Source organism: Polypterus senegalus, chromosome 14 (genome assembly GCF_016835505.1).
Source record: "Polypterus senegalus isolate Bchr_013 chromosome 14, ASM1683550v1, whole genome shotgun sequence".
NCBI lineage: Eukaryota > Metazoa > Chordata > Cladistia > Polypteriformes > Polypteridae > Polypterus > Polypterus senegalus.
Genome location: NC_053167.1, coordinates 53,664,298 through 53,685,245, shown reverse-complemented (window position 1 = coordinate 53,685,245; position 20,948 = coordinate 53,664,298). Strand labels below are relative to the sequence as shown.

General features: G+C 34.9%; 1 protein-coding gene across 6 annotated transcripts in view; it reads left to right on the top strand.

Moving 5' to 3' along the window:
- The window catches only part of zmynd8 (zinc finger, MYND-type containing 8), an 86,445-nt gene that overhangs the window by 48,378 nt on the left and 17,119 nt on the right, over positions 1 to 20,948 (top strand). For 3 of the 6 annotated variants that reach the window (XM_039735985.1, XM_039735984.1, XM_039735986.1), the window contains 10 exons: positions 1,125 to 1,343; positions 1,821 to 1,934; positions 10,655 to 10,747; positions 10,909 to 10,996; positions 11,155 to 11,210; positions 12,165 to 12,242; positions 12,616 to 12,731; positions 13,512 to 14,002; positions 17,389 to 17,529; positions 20,715 to 20,861. In XM_039735985.1, coding sequence (XP_039591919.1) covers positions 1,125 to 1,343; positions 1,821 to 1,934; positions 10,655 to 10,747; positions 10,909 to 10,996; positions 11,155 to 11,210; positions 12,165 to 12,242; positions 12,616 to 12,731; positions 13,512 to 14,002; positions 17,389 to 17,529; positions 20,715 to 20,861 — 1,543 coding nt within the window. Of the gene's footprint in view, positions 1 to 1,124; positions 1,344 to 1,820; positions 1,935 to 8,328; positions 8,476 to 10,654; positions 10,748 to 10,908; positions 10,997 to 11,154; positions 11,211 to 12,164; positions 12,243 to 12,615; positions 12,732 to 13,511; positions 14,003 to 17,388; positions 17,530 to 20,714; positions 20,862 to 20,948 lie in introns of those variants that run through there. The other 3 variants (XM_039735987.1, XM_039735988.1, XM_039735989.1) reach the window with 3 other exon arrangements.

Sequence of the window (20,948 nt, the reverse complement as noted above, 5' to 3'; positions counted from 1 at the left end):
ATTAGTAATCATCTTAAAGGTCATGAAGCATGTTTTTTTTTTCCACCTGTTTTTTCACTATTTGATTCAGTGCATGCTTCTTTATTTAAAGCCATTTTTAATTGTGAAGATGGATCTGAGTGTACAAGTGCTCAGTATTGGACTTTGCAAGCCTACCAGTTTGTATAGAATAGATACCTGAGAATACTCAAGGATCATATAAAGTTTTCTGTAAATATCAAATAAAGTTATTCATTCAAAACACTGAATCAAATACTCAAGAACAATAATATAAATGCATTAAAAACATAATTAAGAAAACACTTGTTAATTCACACAAAGAAGTTTAAACTAAACTACCCATTCATCTACTTAAAGCTTCTAACAAAACATTTAGATGTAATATTGGGTTAATCAAACAAGCTTGATGTTTAGATTCTTGATTTGCTAGTCTTAATTTTTAGATCATCAGACTAGTTGACAGATGTGTCAGACGTCTTTAGAATCACTTCTTTAGTTAATTTACTTGACATTTTTAAGGCTGTTTATTATGGCATATCTTGCAGTTTTTCATAGTGCCAGTTAATGATGGTAGATCAGCATCCCATGAATTCTTAAATTCCATCTATGTCATTCTTGTTTATCTGCTTTCCAGAAAGTGCTAAACTTGTTTTTTTAAACTTTCAAACCTTTTGAAAATTAATTTATATTTTTAAATCTTATTACTTATGATTTTCTTGAACTTCAGCTCTGCTTCAATCAGAATATATTCATGCTTCATTGAAATGCAATACATGTATATAGATGTTAGTGTTTGGAAGGAATGACTTGAAGCATTCGTGAAAAAACATAGACTTCAGATTGAGATCATTCATGTGTATGACTGTGACTGAGTTATAAACAGACAGGTAATGCAGATGATTACTGAAGTAGTTTAAATATACTGAATTATTTTAAGATGTACTATAGGCTTTGAAGAAAATCCCTTATTTAATTTTAGACTTTTCAGCTTTGTTTTTGAAATGTATTAAAATGAAATTTCACATCCACCTTTGCATGGTGATATTCACATGTAAGTGTTGTGCCTTAAAATATCATACTCATGTATTTTATAACCAAACTTGTTTTTCTTGCCTGCATTTCAGTCAGAACTAAGACATGGTCCATTTTACTATATGAAGCAGCCACTCACCTCAGACCCTGTTGATGTTGTACCACAGGACGGCCGAAATGACTTCTATTGCTGGGTGTGTCACCGGGAGGGCCAAGTCCTCTGCTGTGAGCTTTGCCCACGGGTGTACCATGCAAAGTGTCTGAAACTGACAGCTGAGCCTGAAGGGGACTGGTTCTGCCCAGAATGTGAGGTACTGGGAAATTGGGGTTGGTGCAGTATTCTTAACAATAACATTTTATAGATAGAGTAATGGGTGAAAGTGTATTTGCAGTTCTGAAAAAAAACCTTCAAAAGTGAATTGTACAGAAATTATAACACTACATTGTTTATTCACCTAGACCTATTTTACTTGTTCTTTATGCATACTATTGATTTTCCAGATAACCTTCAGACATTTACAGCATTGATTGTTTTAATATACAAAATAGCCCATTTTATTATTATTTATTACTTTATATAGAAATATGTTTAAAGCTAGTTATCTGGACAGTGCTTTTTGATTAGGAAAACACAATATAACTGTATTACATGAAAATAGACACATTGATATCCCGTGACATCAATAGAATAATAGTGATTTAAGGTTATGTTAGATGATGTTCTCTGCAAAATTATACTAAAATATCTAGCAGGAAAAAATTTTAATATACTTTTCCCCCCCACACAGAAAATAACAGTTGCCGAATGCATTGAAACTCAAAGTAAAGCCATGACAATGTTAACGATAGATCAGCTGTCTTATCTCCTTAAATTTGCTTTGCAGAAGATGAAGCAACCTGGGGTAAGATTTTTATACACTCTTGTATTGTTAAGTTTGATATACATAATCTTTTCATTCTTTTAATCTGAAAAATATTTATTTTAGTTATATATATTTTGTTTTTTCACTTTTATTTAAGGTACATGATGATGCCTTGTAATTTGGCTACCTTTTCTTTGTCTTTTTTCATTTTTAAAAAACTACGGTCAACAACCTGAGATGCTTTGGATAATTTGTTTCTTTATTTGAAAACTGACCAAAGGTCAGCTGGAACACTGATAGAAATTATTTCATTGAATAACAACAAAGTAAATTTGCTTTTAATCTTTAATCAAAATATACATCATTGAATGTGTTAAATATTTTTTGTAGTCAAGTTATTACATTTGTATCCTTTTTCAACATTAAGAAAATTTAGTTTGATTAATTAAAGTAAATACGTTGTGATTGGTTTGCTGGTAGTTTTGTTGTTCTTAATATTTCTAATCCATTACTGTAAATACCCACTCTTGATTTCTTAAAATTTTGTTGAAGTTAAAGGTTAAGCATAATTAGTCAGTTTCTATGTTACTTAACTTGCTTTTAGATACAGAATATTTAAACGTAGGCACTAATCATTGAACAAGAGTTTGAATCTACAACTAGATGCTTCATGTTTTTTTCCAAGTGAAACCTTTAGTTATTTTATTTTTGATTTAGTTTGTGCTTCAATATGACAGTTTGTTAGACAATTATGGCCATAGTGCAGTCAATGAAATCAGTGTATTACTGTGTTTACCAGCTATTTACAAATACACTATATGGCCAGAAACACTGTGGACACCCTCCAGTGTATTGAGTTCAGGTGCTTCAGACACACACTTTATCAACAGGTGCATAAAATCAAGCACAGAGTCATGTAATCTCCATTAACAAACATTGGCAGTTGAATAGGTTGTATTGAAGAACTTTGTGACTTTAAACATGGCACTGTCATACGATGCAACCTTTGCCATAAGTCAGTGCATGAAATATCTACTCTGCTAGATCTGTCCTGGACAACTGTAAGTGCTATTATTGCAAGCATCTAGGACCAGCATTAACTCAGCTATGAAGTGGCAAACCATCTAAACTCATAGAGCGGGGCCACCTAGTGCCGAGGCACACAGCTTGTGAAAATCACTTATCCTCTGGTGCATCACTCACAAAACAGTTCTAAGCTGCCTCTGGAAGCAACATCAGCACAAGAACTCTGTGTCAGGAGCTTCATGAACTAGGTTTTCGTGGCCGAGCAGCAACATACACATCTAAGATCACTATATGCAATGCCAAGTGTCATTTGGTTTCTGGAGCAGTGGAAACTGGTTCTCTGTAGTGATGAATCTTGTTTCACTATCTGTCAGGCTGATGGATGAATCTGGGTTTGGTGGAAGACAGGAGAATACTACCTTCCGTACTACTTAATGTACTGTTTGGTGGCAAGGGTGTGGCCACTAAGGGGTGTTGAAGGCCCATCCCAAATACAATTGCACCAACTCCAGTCCTGGGCTCAAAGCAATGTTTTTATTACACAAAATACCTTTCTAGATGCTTCTCATTAACCAATTCTTTTCTTTTCCCTTCCTTTCTTTTCTTTTCTTCACTCCTTCCTTCACTCCTCTAGGCGAGTGTTGTCCTCTTCCACCTGACTTGAACTCCCCGAGTGAGATGAGGAACCCCGTTTAATGCCGGACCCAGGAGTACTTCCAGTGCCATGACATTGCCTGAAGGAAGCACTTCCAGGTCAGGCAGAAGCTTGCCAGAGTAGGGACAGCCATTCCCTATAGCTCCCCCTGGTGACACCCAAGGAACCCAGCAGGGCTGACCAATGGGACTACAATTCCCTGTATGACCTGCAGGTGTATGAATGGGTGCACAGGTCCAGGGGCACTGCCACCTTGCGTATCGAGGGAGCATACCACCTTGAAAGGCTGACTCCCTGACCCTTTCATTATACTGACCAACCCCAGCTGAGTAAAGGTCTTCTGTCCAACCCTACCAGGGTGCCAGTCCATCTATGCTGGTATGTTATGCCAGCCTCCTGGCTGAGGCATAGAATGGGGTCCATCCCTTCCACCCTTTACAAGGAATAATGGTCCAGAGCTGTTTTTCAAGGTTTGGGCCAGTCCCCTTTGTTCCAGTGAACGGTACTTTTAATGATACAGCATACAAATACATTTTAGACAGTTGTCGCTTCCATCTTGTGGCAGTAGTTTGGGAAAGGCTGTGTCCTCTGCACAAAAATCAGGTCTGCACAGATAAGGTTTGATGAGTCTGGTGTAAAGGAAATTGAGTGTCCTGCACAGAGCCCTGTCCTCCGCTCTATTGAACACCTTTGGCATGAACAGGAACTTAGGTTGTGAGCCAGGTCTTTTTGTTTACAAATGCTCTTTTTGCTAAAGGAGGACAAAAATCCCACAGAAACCCTCCAGAATCTTATGGAAAGCCTGTTATGGCCATGGGGTGGGCATCTCTAAATTAATGCCCATGGTTTTGGAATGTGTTGTCACCCAAGCTCATATAGTTGTGATGATCAGGTGTCCACATACTTTTGGCCATATATTGTATGACGTTTTTCACTTTGTATTACGTAAAGCACCTTGTAATGAACTGTAATTAATTTTGTTTTGGCATGTGGGCTGACCAAGTGGATGGCTTAACTACACTGGCAGGCAGTGCTCTGTTTTCTCTCCTTTCTGTTCAGATATATAAACACACACATTATGTGTGATTTTTCTGTAATGAATACAGGTCAATTAACATGTAACGAACTAAGGTAGAAAAATCATGTTTTTGAAAACCTAGAAGAATATTATTTTAAGAGCATGTAGCAGCAGAGCGGCATTACAAATTGATAGTGTCATTTGAATTCTGGTGTGTGTATGTATATATACAGTGGTGTGAAAAACTATTTGCCCCCTTCCTGATTTGTTATTCTTTTGCATGTTTGTCACACAAAATGTTTCTGATCATCAAACACATTTAACCATTAGTCAAATATAACACAAGTAAACACAAAATGCAGTTTTTAAATGATGGTTTTTATTATTTAGGGAGAAAAAATCCAAACCTACATGGCCCTGTGTGAAAAAGTAATTGCCCCCTGAACCAAATAACTGGTTGGGCCACCCTTAGCAGCAATAACTGCAATCAAGCGTTTGCGATAACTTGCAATGAGTCTTTGACAGCACTCTGGAGGAATTTTGGCCCACTCATCTTTGCAGAATTGTTGTAATTCAGCTTTATTTGAGGGTTTTCTAGCATGAACCGCCTTTTTAAGGTCATGCCATAGCATCTCAATTGGATTCAGGTCAGGACTTTGACTAGGCCAGTCCAAAGTCTTCATTTTGTTTTTCTTTAGCCATTCAGAGGTGGATTTGCTGGTGTGTTTTGGGTCATTGTCCTGTTGCAGCACCCAAGATCGCTTCAGCTTGAGTTGACGAACAGATGGCCAGACATTCTCCTTCAGGATTTTTTGGTAGACAGTAGAATTCATGGTTCCATCTATCACAGCAAGCCTTCCAGGTCCTGAAGCAGCAAATCAACCCTAGACCATCACACTACCACCACCATATTTTACTGTTGGTATGATGTTCTTTTTCTGAAATGCTGTGTTCCTTTTACGCCAGATGTAACGGGACATTTGCCTTCCGAAAAGTTCAACTTTTGTCTCATCAGTCCACAAGGTATTTTCCCAAAAGTCTTGGCAATCATTGAGGTGTTTCTTAGCAAAATTGAGATGAGCCCTAATGTTCTTTTTGCTTAACAATGGTTTGCGTCTTGGAAATCTGCCATGCAGGCCATTTTTGCCCAGTCTCTTTCTTATGGTGAAGTCGTGAACACTGACCTTAATTGAGGCAAGTGAGGCCTGCAGTTCTTTTGACGTTGTCCCGGGGCTCTTTTTTTACCTCTCGGATGAGTCGTCTCTGCGCTATTGGGGTAATTTTGGTCGGCCGGCCACTCCTGGGAAGGTTCACCACTGTTCCATGTTTTTGCCATTTGTGGATAATGGCTCTCACTGTGGTTCGCTGGAGTCCCAAAGCTTTAGAAATGGCTTTATAACCTTTACCAGACTGATAGATCTCAATTACTTCTGTTCTCATTTGTTCCTGAATTTCTTTGGACTTTTGAGCTTTTGGGGTGCTTTTGGTCTACTTCTCTGTGTCAGGCAGCTCCTATTTAAGTGATTTCTTGATTGAAACAGGTGTGGCAATAATCAGGCCTGGGGGTGGCTACGGAAATTGAACTCAGGTGTGATACACCACAGTTAGGTTATTTTTTAACAAGGGGGCAATTACTTTTTCACAAAGGGCCATGTAGATTTGGATTTTTTTTCTCCCTAAATAATAAAAACCATCATTTTAAAACTGCATTTTGTGTTTACTTGTGTTATATTTGACTAATTGTTAAATGTGTTTGATGATCAGAAACATTTTGTGTGACAAACATGCGAAAGAATAAGAAGTCAGGAAGGGGGCAAATAGTTTTTCACACCACTGTATATATTTGTATGTATGTATGTATGTTTGTGTGTGTGTGTGTGTGTGCTTTTAAAGGAAAAACATCACATCTATGTCTTTACTGACCATAATATCAAAAATGTTCTCCTTCACACCGTCAAGGTTATGGTTGTGCTAGTACCCTGGGTGGTGGAGTGGTTTGAATGTATTTGTCTGTAGTTGGATCCTAATGTGAATGTGCAGTAGACTAACTAAACAGCTGTGTGATTGCCTTTTTATGTTAAAGATAGGAAGAAGTTCATTTCCAGATAATGATTTGTCTTTGATTTAAATTTCCATCTAAGACTGGATTAAAAAAACCCACAGGCACCCGGGTGACTTAATGAACAGAATGCCTTAACAGGAACTTACTTTTAACAAACAATTTCTGCGCTGAGACAGCAGAATGTGGAATTTTGGGGTGATCCTTCTTGTTGAATTTGGCCCAAAGACAATCAAGTCATTTCAGCAGGGGGTTGACAAAGACACTCAATTGCTTCAGTGAGAGTGAGAGTGTTTGGAACTGGTTACCCTTGGTTGAATTTGGCACGTGGGCAATCAGCCTCTTCACCGAGCCGGGGAGGTTGACTTACAAGATAATAAGGACCCTTGCCATCAAGTGCCCCTGGGCACACACCCAGAAATCCCTAACAGTAGATTCTCCCCTATATCCATCCATCTGCTTTCAGACAAATTTAATTGAATTTAGGATTGCAGGAACACAGACCTTAATAAGTAGCATTGATAACAAGGAAGCACGTTGGGTGTGGCATCATTCTATTTTAAGAGCATATTCAAAAAGCACCTAAACTCACTCATACATGGTCAATTACAAGTTTGTGGGTTTCACTTAAATAATTGTTCTGAACTCATTCATTTATTTAATTTATTCAATGGATCCATGTGAATTCTGTATTCAGTTGAAGTGTCTCTGGCTAACAAAGGCACAGTCACAGCTTAGTTATTGGAAACCAGTGTTCCTGAACTGGGAAGCAAGAGTGCCAGTACTTCATCACAATGTCACCTCTTCTATTTATGGCATACTGCGTTGTTACACTTCAAATAATTAGCAAGCATTTACCATTAACCATAGAAGGTCGTCGGGAGTGAATAGGCTCATTTACATTAATATATTGCTGGTACCTGAAGTTGCATCAAGTCAGACCTTCCACTTGGAGTAAAAATTTCTCTGAAAGATAGTTTCATGAGCCTGGGGTGCTGTGCAGCTGGAGAATGTCACTGTGAGTGGGAAAGAGGACAGAATAAGTAATGGCAGCTCTGAATTTGTTTTTGATGCCTACAGTTGCAGAGTTAAAGCACATCTACTGTCAGCATATATTACACTACACTTTATACAAGTGATTTAGGTCACTTGAAATATGCTCTTTCACATATAATGTACAGGGTGGTCCAGATCTAATTATGCAGATTCAGATCGTCTGGATGACTTTGATTTATGCGGGGACAATTCCAGTTTGGCGCAAAGACAATTCTTCATGTCGTCAGTTCTCACACTTCCCGATGGTCCGAGATTTTTCGGGTGATTTTCTATGTAATAAACGTAATAAGTTATATAGCGTAATAAAAATTGCATAATTAGATCTGGACCACCTTATACAACTGAAAATATGGTTCTTGATACACTTTTTTTTTTTTTAACCTTAAATTCTAACACCATATGTTAAATGGTTTGCTAGTGACCACTTCGCCACTAAATGTGGTATGAAGAGCACACATGTTTATTCAGATTTTTTTTTAATCTGGAAGTTTTATATAAATCCCCAAAGTGATGTTTAAAATGTGACAGTCACCAATAGAAGTATGCTCAACACATACTCTTTTTTATAACAAGGACATTACATTTAACCTACACTTTCTAACCATATTTTTTAATGCAGCACACCATACATAGCCATGAAAATAGAAGTAAAGTTGAAAGGAGCAAACATTGTTTAACTGCGGGCACAGGGCGGAGAGGGACATTTATATTGCTTCAGGAGGATGTCTGCCCAAGGTGGTACGTTGTTTAATTTTCAATAGTGTCTTTTTTAAATTAAGTTTTTATTGAATTTAATTAATACATGTTTAAATTTCACGTGTATAACAACTTAGTGTCAAAACAAGAATGTCATGCTGCATGCAAGAAAACCCTAACAAGATGTTTTGCAGCTTTGTAATGGAACATGCATGGATGGCCCTAAAGAAGCTCAAGTAATATTTAGTATATGTGTAGAAGGTTGCCAGTCTGTCTTGGAGATTTTTGGTGCTGCATGCAGGAAAGACACTGTAAGAAGCATTGTCCTTCTAAATATATTTTACTCTGGAGACATACGTCTTCCAATTATGTTGGCTATTTAAATAAAGATAATCTTTTTCCCTGTCTGCCCCGCGCTCAGACTCATTTCACAAAAAATATGTGAGAAGCTGGGAAGCAGAAGTGAAGGAGGAAATTATGCACAGCTACAATTGTAGGGGGCAAGAAGGTGCATGATGAAATCAGTCCCATACAGGCCAATTATTTATATTTACTAGTAATAGGATGTCGGGGCCCAAAGGGTTAATCTGAAATTATTTAATTGATCTTCAAATACCATGGTAGGATATCTGAATACAAAATTGTTCTTCTTTAATTGTTTTATATAAGTCAAACGGATTTTATCCTTACCTGTGTACTGTAACAGACTTAAAATGTTGTGGATAATCCATTAAAGGCTATTTTTATCATGTAAATAATTAAACCCGATATGCTTTTTTTTTCTTTTTTTACATGATATATACGTGTACTTAGTAAAATGTGTTTTCAAACAACAGTATTTTGTACTGGTGGTAGCATATAAAGAAAAAAAAGTAATTCACATTTCATTCAGCACTGAGAAATACCATAACTACAGTATAAAGATAAAAGTACTACCATCAGATTTCTGAACATTTTCAGCATGATTTGGCAAGTGCCTGATTACCCAGAATAATTTTAATGCCTAACAAATGTGTTGACCAAATGGTTTTCTGTTGTGCTTCATGATTCCTGGGATCTAAATGCCTAGTTTGAACAGACTCAATGTTTATGAGATTCATACTTCAGGCAGTGTTCCACAGTAGCCTTTTTATAATGCTGCAATATAAACACCTGCCCTGGGTCAGTGTCTTTTCATTTGAACACCTAATCACAGGAAAAGTTGAAGGAAATACATACTGCTGCTAATTATGATCAGTGTGGTTACCAATGTATAGTCCAGGCTACATATCCTATCAGCTTACTCTGTAAACAAATATTATTCAACTATATTGCATAGTTAAAAATTTATATCCCACTGAAGTAAGTGGTATCTTCAGTCTTTTAGGGGTATAACAAAAATGCTTGTATTTTAACATGATCATATTCATACTTACAGTATTTATTTTTATTGTTCACTTATCACAGAAAAATGTTGTTGTAATTATTGAATAGCTGCAGTATATTCAGTTGATGTAAGCTTAATACACCAATGTGCAGCATTTATTCTCACACTGAAAGCAGAACAAAAGACATGAATAAATAAATATGTTTGTCATGATGACAGGGTAGTGTACTTGTTTGTGATGTTGAGATTAAATCCCAGGCCTATCACTATTCGTTTAGAGTTTGCATGTGCTTCTTGTGGCTGCATGGATTGTTTCTAGGTATTTTGTTTTCTTCCACATTCCAAAGTAATACAGTATCATGTCTGTTGGTGACTTTTCTGATTTATTGGGCTGCAGCTGTGTATAATGGAGTGCAATGTGTGTGTGCTTTGCTCTTTGCTTCTATTTCATGTTTTTGCAGGATTGTGGTAATAGGGGTTGATTTATGAATATAGACTTATAAGGCAGTAGTTGTATAAGAAAGCAGTTTTGTAAAATGCAAGTTGCAGACTCACATGAATAAAGAGAATGCAAAATTAAACCATATGTCTTGTGCATCACTTCCAACCTTATATACTTCAGTTATTCAAAAAATGCCCAATCAATTTCTTTAATTATGACTGTCGTAGAATCTTCTACATTAACTATTCGGTACCTTTATGTTTTTATTTCATTTAATGTATTACTATGCAATGGACTGTTGTATCAAGGACTATTTTTTGCCTTATGCCTAATAGTTCTGGAATAGGCTTCAACCTCTCACGTCGCTAAATTGGATTAAGCAGGTTTGAGAATGGCATTGTATGGTAATTTATTTATATGTTCTTTTTTTCTTTACTACAGACTGAGCCATTCCAAAAGCCTGTTTCCCTTGAACAACATCCAGACTATGCCGAATATATATTCCATCCCATGGACCTCTGCACTTTGGAAAAGGTGTGTGTAATATACAGTATTTTCATTATATATTCAAAATAATGCAAAACAATTTGTTCAATTTGAATAAAATTCATTAGGCTGAGCTAATTTATAAAAATATTGTGTAATGAGTGAATATCTACCAGGATTAATTGCTTTTTCTTCCTGAAAATTTTCAGAACATTAAAAAGAAAATGTATGGTTGCACAGAGGCTTTCCTTGCTGATGTCAAATGGATCTTGCACAACTGTATTATTTACAATGGAGGCAAGTATGGAGTGCTACTTTTTCCTGTTATTTCATGGACTGCAGATGAACTCATTGCCAGTGGATTTCAGAATTATGTTTTATGTCTGTGTACTTGTGTGTATGTATACAAAGTGATTGTTAGGCAGATGTAATTTAGGATGTTTCTTTTATTGTAGGTAATCACAAGCTGACACAAACCGCTAAGGTTATTGTGAAAATATGTGAACACGAGGTAAGATTTTAGAACAGCATTTTTTTAATTGTTACATAAATGCCACACAAGTGCCCCACAAGTAAATATATTGTTAGTAGATTATTCTGCTTAATAGACTAGACTTTGTCACTATAGTTATATAAAATTTGACATTCTTTTGTCAGTGTCTTCATATAAATAGTAACATTATTTAAACAAATTATATCTGTACGGCTATGGTGGGCTGGCACCTGCCCAGAATTTGTTTCTTGCCTTGCGCCCTCTGTTGGCTGGGATTGGCTCCAGCAGACCCCCGTGACCCTGTAGTTAGGAAATAGTGGGTTAGATAATGGATGGATGGATATCTGTATAGTATTTGTATATTTTGATAATATATTTTTATGGCTATTAAACTTTTTTTGGGCAACACAGTGGCACTATGATTAAATTTGCTGTCTGTTGGATTTATTGATATGAGTTCAGCTGCTTTCCCAGTGAATGTGTAAAGTTTGACTATTCTTCAAGTGTCCACATGGTGTCAAATGAAGGACAAACGCCACAAAAAGGTTTGGGGTAGCTACCCCATTTAATGGAAGTTTGGTTCAAAAAACAAAGCAGTGAAATTTTTTCAGAGCTGAGTCTAAGACAGAACTGAATTAGGAAAGACAAAATGGCAGTTTTAAAGTCGGGTAGAGGAAGTGAGGTTATCGGTCCCAGGACCGGCATTTGAAGTGACGTCATGTGCATGACAAGGGGTTTTCTCTAGATACCCTGGTTTCTTATAGATGTGCATATATAGCATCTTTGTACTGCCATCATTATTTTGGGGCATTTGTTTGCATAGATTATTTTTATAGTTACTCTTTTAAGCAAGCTTTTTCTTTTATGTTACATTTTTTTCTTAGCAAAAGTAATATTAATCACTTCCTTTTTTATGACTGGAGATAATGAAGCACTGAGAGCAACATTAATTCATTCTTTTACTCTTTGCAGATGAATGAAATTGAAGTTTGTCCAGAATGCTATCTTTCAGCTTGCCAGAAAAGAGAAAACTGGTTTTGTGAACCGTGCGTAAGTTGGTTCCCAAGTATAAAGAAAATTTTAACTTAAACTTAGCAGTAACTAAATAAAGTTCTCACAGCATAATTTGCTGCTTCATGAGAGAAGCTCCTAATAATATATCTAAATCTATAAGCTTCTTGTAATACCATCAGCATCTTAAGGTCCCTAATTAGGTGTAGACTAGACATCATAAGTTTAATTTTCCTAAGCCAGAGTTTCATTTTTTTAACACATCTCATTGATTTTTCTTAACATATTTCAGTGTTCCTTTCATCTATTGCTTGAGACCAGAAACATAGATTTAGTGACTTAAGTTCATATAAACACTTGATTTATTAAAGTAGACTAGATATGCTTATTTAAAACGTTTCCTCTTTTTTAGAGCAACCCACATCCTCTAGTATGGGCAAAACTGAAAGGCTTTCCATTTTGGCCTGCCAAAGCTTTAAGAGACAAAGATGGACAGGTTGATGCCCGATTTTTTGGGCAACATGATAGGTAATGTGTTGTGCAATTTGCTTATAAATATACTATATTCAGTGCCAGAAATAAATGTAATATTGATGCATTTATTTTATAACATGCTTCTTTTGGTAAAATAATTCTAAAAGCAAAAACAGTTTTGTTTTTTTTTTTAAACAGATGACAAAGACGCAATGTGTTTTAAATCACATAGTGCCATTCTAAATAAATATTATTTTAGATGTGATTTTTAATAAGATCCATTCTTAGCTGGACAGTCATTCCAGAGGTAGAGAAAGGCACTTAACCGAAGACATAATCACCCATTAACCCATTAAGAGGGTGACAGCATTTATATTGTCATCCACATACTGTACATGGAATTTCAGTTTACAGTGTTATATTTTTTGTAAATATTTATTTTAAAGTTAACTTTAGTTCAGGGTTTTTTTTTATATTTTTTCTTCTAATAAAAGAGCCTTACAGCCAAAATGTATTTAATTTTCGCTATTTCACTACCTAAAATTTAGCAAGCAGTGTTTTTACAATTTTTTATTACTGAAACGATTTTATAAAATCAATTATAAATAAAATTACTGTTTGATAAATATTAAGGGTAGGCTCTCTCTCCCCACAACCCTGAACTTACATTAAGTAGTGTCAGAAAATGGGTGGATGGATACATTTCATTCATGTGCCATTTGTCATCCCAAATTTTTGAACAAATGGCCTTAACCATTTATTATATTCATAACTACAATATAATTTTTTTATTCTCTTTAAACAAACTGACATGTCCTTCTTTTTTCCCTTTAGGGCATGGGTTCCTATAAATAACTGCTACCTCATGTCTAAAGAAATCCCTTTTTCTGTGAAAAAGACAAAAAGTATCTTTAATAGTGCCATGCAAGAGATGGAGATTTACGTGGAGAATATTAGAAAAAAATTTGGAGTTTTTAATTATGCACCTTTTAGGACTCCATACACTCCCAACAACCAGTTTCAAATGCTGGTGGATCCAAATAACCCATCTGCGGGTATCATAAAGCCAGAAAAACAGGAAAAAATCAAGCTTAATTTTGACATGACGGCTTCTCCCAAAATTCTAAGCAGCAAGCCCATGCTTCCCAGCAGTACAGGAAGGAGAATTTCCTTGACCGATATGCCTAGGTCACCTATGAGCACAAATTCTTCAGTGCACACGGGGTCTGATATAGAGCAAGATGCCCCAGAAAAAGGTGTCAAAGCTCCTGGAAGCCATTATAGTGCTGGGGAGGAGTCAATGGATTTCACTGATCGCAGCACAGGTATAAGAACCTTTGTAGAGGTTTTAAAAATTGCATGTTTTTGCATTTTTTAGACAATTTGGAGAGTGCACAGAGTTTTTGTTAAAAATATTACCTGTCAAACTTATAAAGTACATTCTCAGATTTTGTTACAGTATGTGGGTATATAAAAAAGGGTATATTAATGTCCAGTTATGCCATGAGTACATTATATGCAGAATGCAAATAAGAATTAACTGAATTTATAAGTTGAAAGTTTATTCTAAAGGGATGATGACACTCCCAGACCTGGAAACTCTTGGAGGAGTTTTGTTTTCCTGAAAACACACAAAACAGTCATATAAGTTAATCTTAAAATACGTAAGTAGTGTATCAATTTAATGAATTTGGTATTTTTTTACTTTTCAAGACCTTTAGATAAAATGTATCTAGAGTCTGAGTGATACAATTAAGTACGTTGAAAATATTAATAAAAAAAATGTACCTGTAAATTCAGATATTAATTTGGACTTGAACTTAGAAAGAAGAATAAAAGTTATTTAGACAGTCTGTTGAATGTTGAGCGTAAGAATACTTTTGGAAATTTAGAAAATCCCAAAATACCTTATGTGCTGACTATGTTAGGAACCATTACCAAATTCTTGTGATAGTTTCACTGCACCTGGCAGGTAAAATGGGTTTTCTGAGGAGCGAAATAAATGCCAGATTGAATAATAAAGTGACTGTTTCCATAAGATATATGTAAGACCTGATTTTAAAGAAACCTCATTCTGAGATGATTTATGCTGATCTGTAGAGAGGGCAAGGATTAAAGAAAAATGCACGGTCTCCCCATGTTTTTTAGAGACATAATCACACAGATGAATTTAGCAGTCTATATCAAGATAAAAGGTTTTCATAAATGGGTTTCTATCCACTAGCTAGTTTTAACATTCCAAAGATTGTGGCTATGTTGATCTGCATAAATGGATACTTTTTTTATCACCAGTAGTAGATTTTTCAGACCCACTGTATATCAAAAGCTGTGAATTTTTATTTTTAGCTTTCTAAAAAATGTTTATTACATAGGAATGTGATAATAATGTCTCAGAGTAAAATGTGTTTTTTAGGTGTTTTTTGCATATTATTAGTGTACGTGTTTACATATGTATCTTCATTGCCTTTAAGTTCATATTTTCAGTGGACAGGTTGCCAGAAGACTTAGATGTAGAAAAACATCTTTGATTAAATCTAAATACCTTCTGGCAATCTAATGTTTAAATTACAATTTCAAATAAAATTTATAAATGATAAAAGTAATGTTAAACAAATACACAAATTAAACTAAACTTAAACACCTAGAAAAGTGTAATGCTTCATTGCTTTGCCTCTGATACCAAAAAGTGCACTTGTGTTTCCATTCTTTCCTGTAATGCCAAGAAATATTCAGGAGTATTCCTGGAAAAAGAATTTATGGGAGCAATATTATTAAAAGCAACGTCTGCTGAGTTATGTATTTTTTATATTTTGCTTTTTTTAATATCAAAAAAGAGATTTTTTTTCCTTACGTTTCCTGTCAGTTGACATGGATGGTTTCTCAACTGACGGAAGCTGCATGGACTAAGATATTCAAAGTTACTTGCCCAGGGATATTCTTTGTTCTGGAGTGTTTCTGCCAATTAGTTAGCATACAGTTTTTCCAAAATCTCACATTGCCATCTACCAGTAAGGGATGTAATCGGTGTGAAGGTGGCTAATCTTCCACTCAAAATGTCTACATTCTCGGGACCTTTCAATAATGCGTAGGGCAATTAAAAACATAGAACCACAGAGACAGAGGGTCTGTTTTTATTCACAACAGGAAAACAATTACATTTTCATTAAGCAAACCCCAGGTACATGATGAAATGTCATTTGAGGGTATCCTACTCACAGTATTTCAAAACATATACCATCCACATAAAAAATTAAACTACATAATATAGAAAAACACCCTGCCACAACTAAATGGATATACTGAATTTTACTTTATCTTTGTTTGTCTTCATTGCGACTATCTTGCATAGCTGCCCAGAACTAATTATGGAGTGTGGCAGAGTGTCCCAGAGACTACAAAATATACTGCAAAAAGAATTTGTAAAGGACTAAATAATATTTAGAATAATAATTTTTCCCTGCCAAGCTTGCCTCTGGACTGGAGACTACTTGTGGATTTTATGGGTTAAAACATACCTAAAACCCCACTTGAGAATTAAAGTCCATTTAGCAGCTACATAGAATTCCTTAACCTTACAGACATAGTCACGTTTTACATGTAGTGGTGAATAAACACCATCAAACAACAATAAAAAGAACATTTCTAGACTACTTCCAAAATATGTGTGATGGGGGAAATACATATTCACGGTAGAATTAAATCACAGAGACTCACTTGTTCTCAATTGTATAAATATATTTTTTCTTACTACAATTAGGTTGCCTTAATTAATAGTGCAATAGAAGATAAATAACAGAAAACGCTGTAACTTTCAAGTCAATTAACTAAAGTGTTTTTTTTGTCACAATATTTGTAGACAAATATATAAGGCAAAGTTTTCTCTCATTTAAATATTGTTACTTGTATTTGTTTGCTTTTCTGTAATTTCAAAGTTTTAAATTTGTTAATGTAAGTGAATTATGAGCAACTTAAAATATTTGACAGTGTAAAATATAAAGCAGTATAGTTGAGACTAAAAAATGCAATAAATTTTATGATATGATGGATCTGCTGCATATCCCCCAAAGGCCTAAATGTCAATTTCTGCCCATGATTAGAAAAAGGGGATTTTACCAATGCTGAAGACTTGCTTTAAGCTACTATTTTATACCAATTCCACTTGTTTTTTTAAGTAGACAGTTCAGTTACTGAGACTTTTAGGGTTTTTTTTTTGCCTGCTTTATCTGAAAAAGCAGTCTGAAGTGTGTTGATATAAGATGAGTTAGAGTGGTTCTGTAAGTAACAAAGCTGAGCTCAATAAAATTGTAAATTAAATATTGCCCAGATTAGGACTACTTTATCATTATGTAACATCTAAACTTGTGCAAAGGTGACCATGAAGCTAGCCTTTGGCCATACCAAAAAAGGTCTCCAACTCTTTTTTGGAATTACATTGGAATTATGTAGGTAAAGCAGCCAGAACTATTTTAGTCTTTGGAAAAAAACGAAGAAGCAAACAGTATCATGTCATTAGCTAAACAATCACACATTTTAATGATATAATTCACATAAAAAAGCATAGCAATTAAACACTGCACTTCAGGTTGATGAATTCAGTTAGAGGTGGATTCAGTTACAGAAGAGTGCAAATCACAATTTTGTAATGCCCACATTCACTTTTTGTGTTAGTAATGTTTAATGTTGTCTTTTGTGACAATGCATCTGTTTTCAGCATCTCCTGTATCTTCAAAAACTGGACATGCTGGCAGTGTCACTGGAAGTCCTAAACCCTTCTCTCCACAGCCTTCCACGCCTGTGGCAGCCAAACAAGAAAGGGCTGTTACAACAGGAAGCATTCTTAACCTTAATTTGGGTAGGTCGGAAACATTATTATTTGGCATATTTACTATAGCAGTTAAATATTCTTTGCCATATTGTCTGTCTTGATTTGTTTTAGTTGTATTATTCCTTTTATTGTGGGATTCACAGTTTAAGTGACGACTATAAAGTCATTTTAAAATTATCCTTAAAGATTCATTAAAATAATATGGAAAAAAGCAACATTTATGCATACAGATCAAATACAGAACTTCTCATAGAGAAAGGTAGAATTGCAGTTAAACATTTAACAACCTGACTCTAATTAGCCTTTTTTAACCCACTTTTAGGCAAAAAAAAACGAGACTGGGTATGTAAGAGTAGAACTTTTTCTGTTGTTAAATTGATCTGTACTATAAACATTCTGATGGAAATACTGTAGCTACCAAATAGTTTTCCAAAGTCTAAATATAATATTGACCAGTTAGAAAGATTAATTCCACAAATTCAAAGACTGATCAACAAACAGGTTTATTTGTGCAACCTATGAAGCATCGTAGCAGATGGCAAAGTAATCTGCAGCCATGATTGACTGCTACATCATTTCCCACATTTCAGTGGATAGGGAGCAAACAAAATAAAATATCAGAAGAGTTACAGTCTCTGTAATGTATACACATTTTATTGCTAAGTAAAACCAGTCCCAAACAAGATGAAAGCATGAGACTATGCATTTCTGTTTAACTTATTAACTTTATCAGTGGCACTTAATTGTTCTATTAAAAAAGCATATTCACCATAAATTAAAAAAAAAATTATTTCATGTTCAACATGTTTGTCTGAGAGAGCTTTCTTCCTTCAGTAAATTAAACAGATGCTGCTTAAAACATAAGCACAAAAAAAAATGCATAGAAAAGACATTTCGTTATTACTGCAAAAAGAATAGTGTAAAAGTGATGAGATGTCTATTGTTGCTTCATGTGCTGGTTTTATCTCAGATTCATTTTGCTTTTCATGAATACACAGATAATGTTTTTAACTCCTCCAGTCTCTGTTAAATGCTGTACATGTGCTTAAAAAAAAAGTGTTGGTTTATTATATCTGAATCCCTTATGTTATAAGCCAGTGCAGCCTGAGAAAATTGTCCATATTGGAACAACTGAAAACAAAAAAAGCAGCTAATTAAAACTAAGGGAATTTGTAGTGAAATTATTATCATAAATTTAGTGGGTCACCATATCCACATGTGTAGCACAGTATCGACACCAGAAAATAAACTTGTATTTAATGAAGAGAGGACTCATAATTTGAAACAAAAAAATCTGTAGCCAATTCTGGCTAGTAAGCTACAGTATTAGTTAACCCTAAGAAGTTACTGTCTGCTTCTGACTAATTAATATTGAGAAAGGATGCTCAAATTTGTTTCGGAATTACATAATTGGAAATGTATGATATTAATTATATACCTGAGTAATCAAACAAGACAAACAGAGCAAAACATTTTGGGGTAGCCACCCCATATACTTTGCAGTTAGGTTAAATGCAAGAGGTCTTTACAGAAGTGAGTCCTAAACAGAATTGAAGTACAAATGAAAAACATGGCCATTATATGTTGGGTGACAGTAAGAGGTGGGTCTAGAGGGGCTGTAAGTGGAAGTGATGTCTCTGAGAGGCAAGGGTCTTTTGTTGGTCTGCAGAGGAAAAAAGGAGAAAGGTTTAGAGTACAGTGCTAATCCCTGGACCAGCAAAGAAACATAATTATTCGTTGCCTTAGACTAGGGGTAGGAATTGTCAGTCCTGGAGTGGATAGCCACAGTGGCTGCAGGTTTTCATTCTAACCCATTTACTTAATTTGAAATCAATGATTGACAATCTCAGACCTTATCTAATTTAATGGCATGTTCGTCTGCAATGTGATTTTTCTTACATTGTAGATTTTTTTTTCCTTTCTGATGAAATCATCCAAATGGTTTGAAGCCTAAATCGAATAATTTGTCAGTCTGTCACATTTTTCCCTTAAGTGTTTTATTAAACCAGATAGTGCATGATGAATCCACATAGTTATAAATGGAAACAAGTTAGATGAAGAACTGCTGGTTCCTTTGTCATTTGCAACTTATTGCTAATAAGGAGCCAATAAAAACACTGAATTACCAATAACTGACTTCTCATTAACAAACTGAGTTGGAATAGAAACCTGTAGCCACTGTGGACCTCCAGGACCGACGTTGCCTTCCCCTGCCTTAAACTGTCTCCCATGTGCACATGTATGACACAGGTAAACTACACTTGGAAGAACAATAAAAGGGGAAGATATTAATTTGATTTAGACTTGCTTTAACTAATCTTGCTGCACTTTAGTGTGTCAATAGAGAAGGCAACAGTTTACTTTAATATGAGTTTTTTGTGATGAATTGTTCTGTTATACTATTTATTTTGTGAAATATTGGTATTAGTTTTAAAGGAGTACTCCACCCAAAAATTATGTTTGTTATATGTTATTTTGCTGTGCAATTGCAAATGATGTGAAAAATCTCCATGGAAAAAAGAGTCACATGTTAACTCATGCTGTATTATCTACTTGTTTAGTTATCCAGTCGTATGCTCAAAACGTGATTTTTTTTTTCTGAAATCATGTTAAATATATACTTCCAGAATAATCAGCACACATCATAGACAGGAAACTAAAGCCTCAAGGGATTGATTTTTTTGTACTGAAGACAGGACTCTTGACCAGTGAATGAGTGGAAGAGGTGTGTCTTTAATTCAAAAATTGACTCTAGTGCACGTTAGTTTCCTATTTATGAAATGCTTTGATTATAATTAATTATTAATTATTAACATAATATTAGGAAGTACACATGTGTTTTGTGCATACAGCTGGATAACTAACACGAGGATTATGTGACATAAGTAAAGTGATTTTTTTTTTTCAATGGGTGTTTTGCACATCGTTTGCTGCTGTACAGCATTGGGCAGTATTGGCTTCTATTATATAATATCTGTTCTGCATGAAATTAAAATGTTTTCTCAACCATCACTACAAACTAATATGGGGTATGTAACATATAAAAAATATATAAAAAATATATATTTTTTGAGTAGAGTGTTCATTTAAAATTGTCTTTTAAAAATTTTCAGTTACAGCTTTTAAAAGCTGTGATTAATCAATGACTTGAAAAGGCAATCAGAATTATTTCATTTGACTGTTTAAATTAATCTTTCTAAAACAATTGTTAGATCGCAGCAAAGCTGAAATGGACCTGAAAGAATTGAGTGAATCTGTTCAGCAACAATCTACACCTGTTGTCCTGACATCTCCAAAAATGCGTAGCCGATTTCAACTAAACCTGGACAAAACTATAGAAAGCTGTAAAGCACAGCTAGGTAAGAAGTGATAAATATTGTATGTTATATTTAAAAATTAATTCTGTTACATGGGGAAACAATAAATTAATTATAGTGCTAAATTAT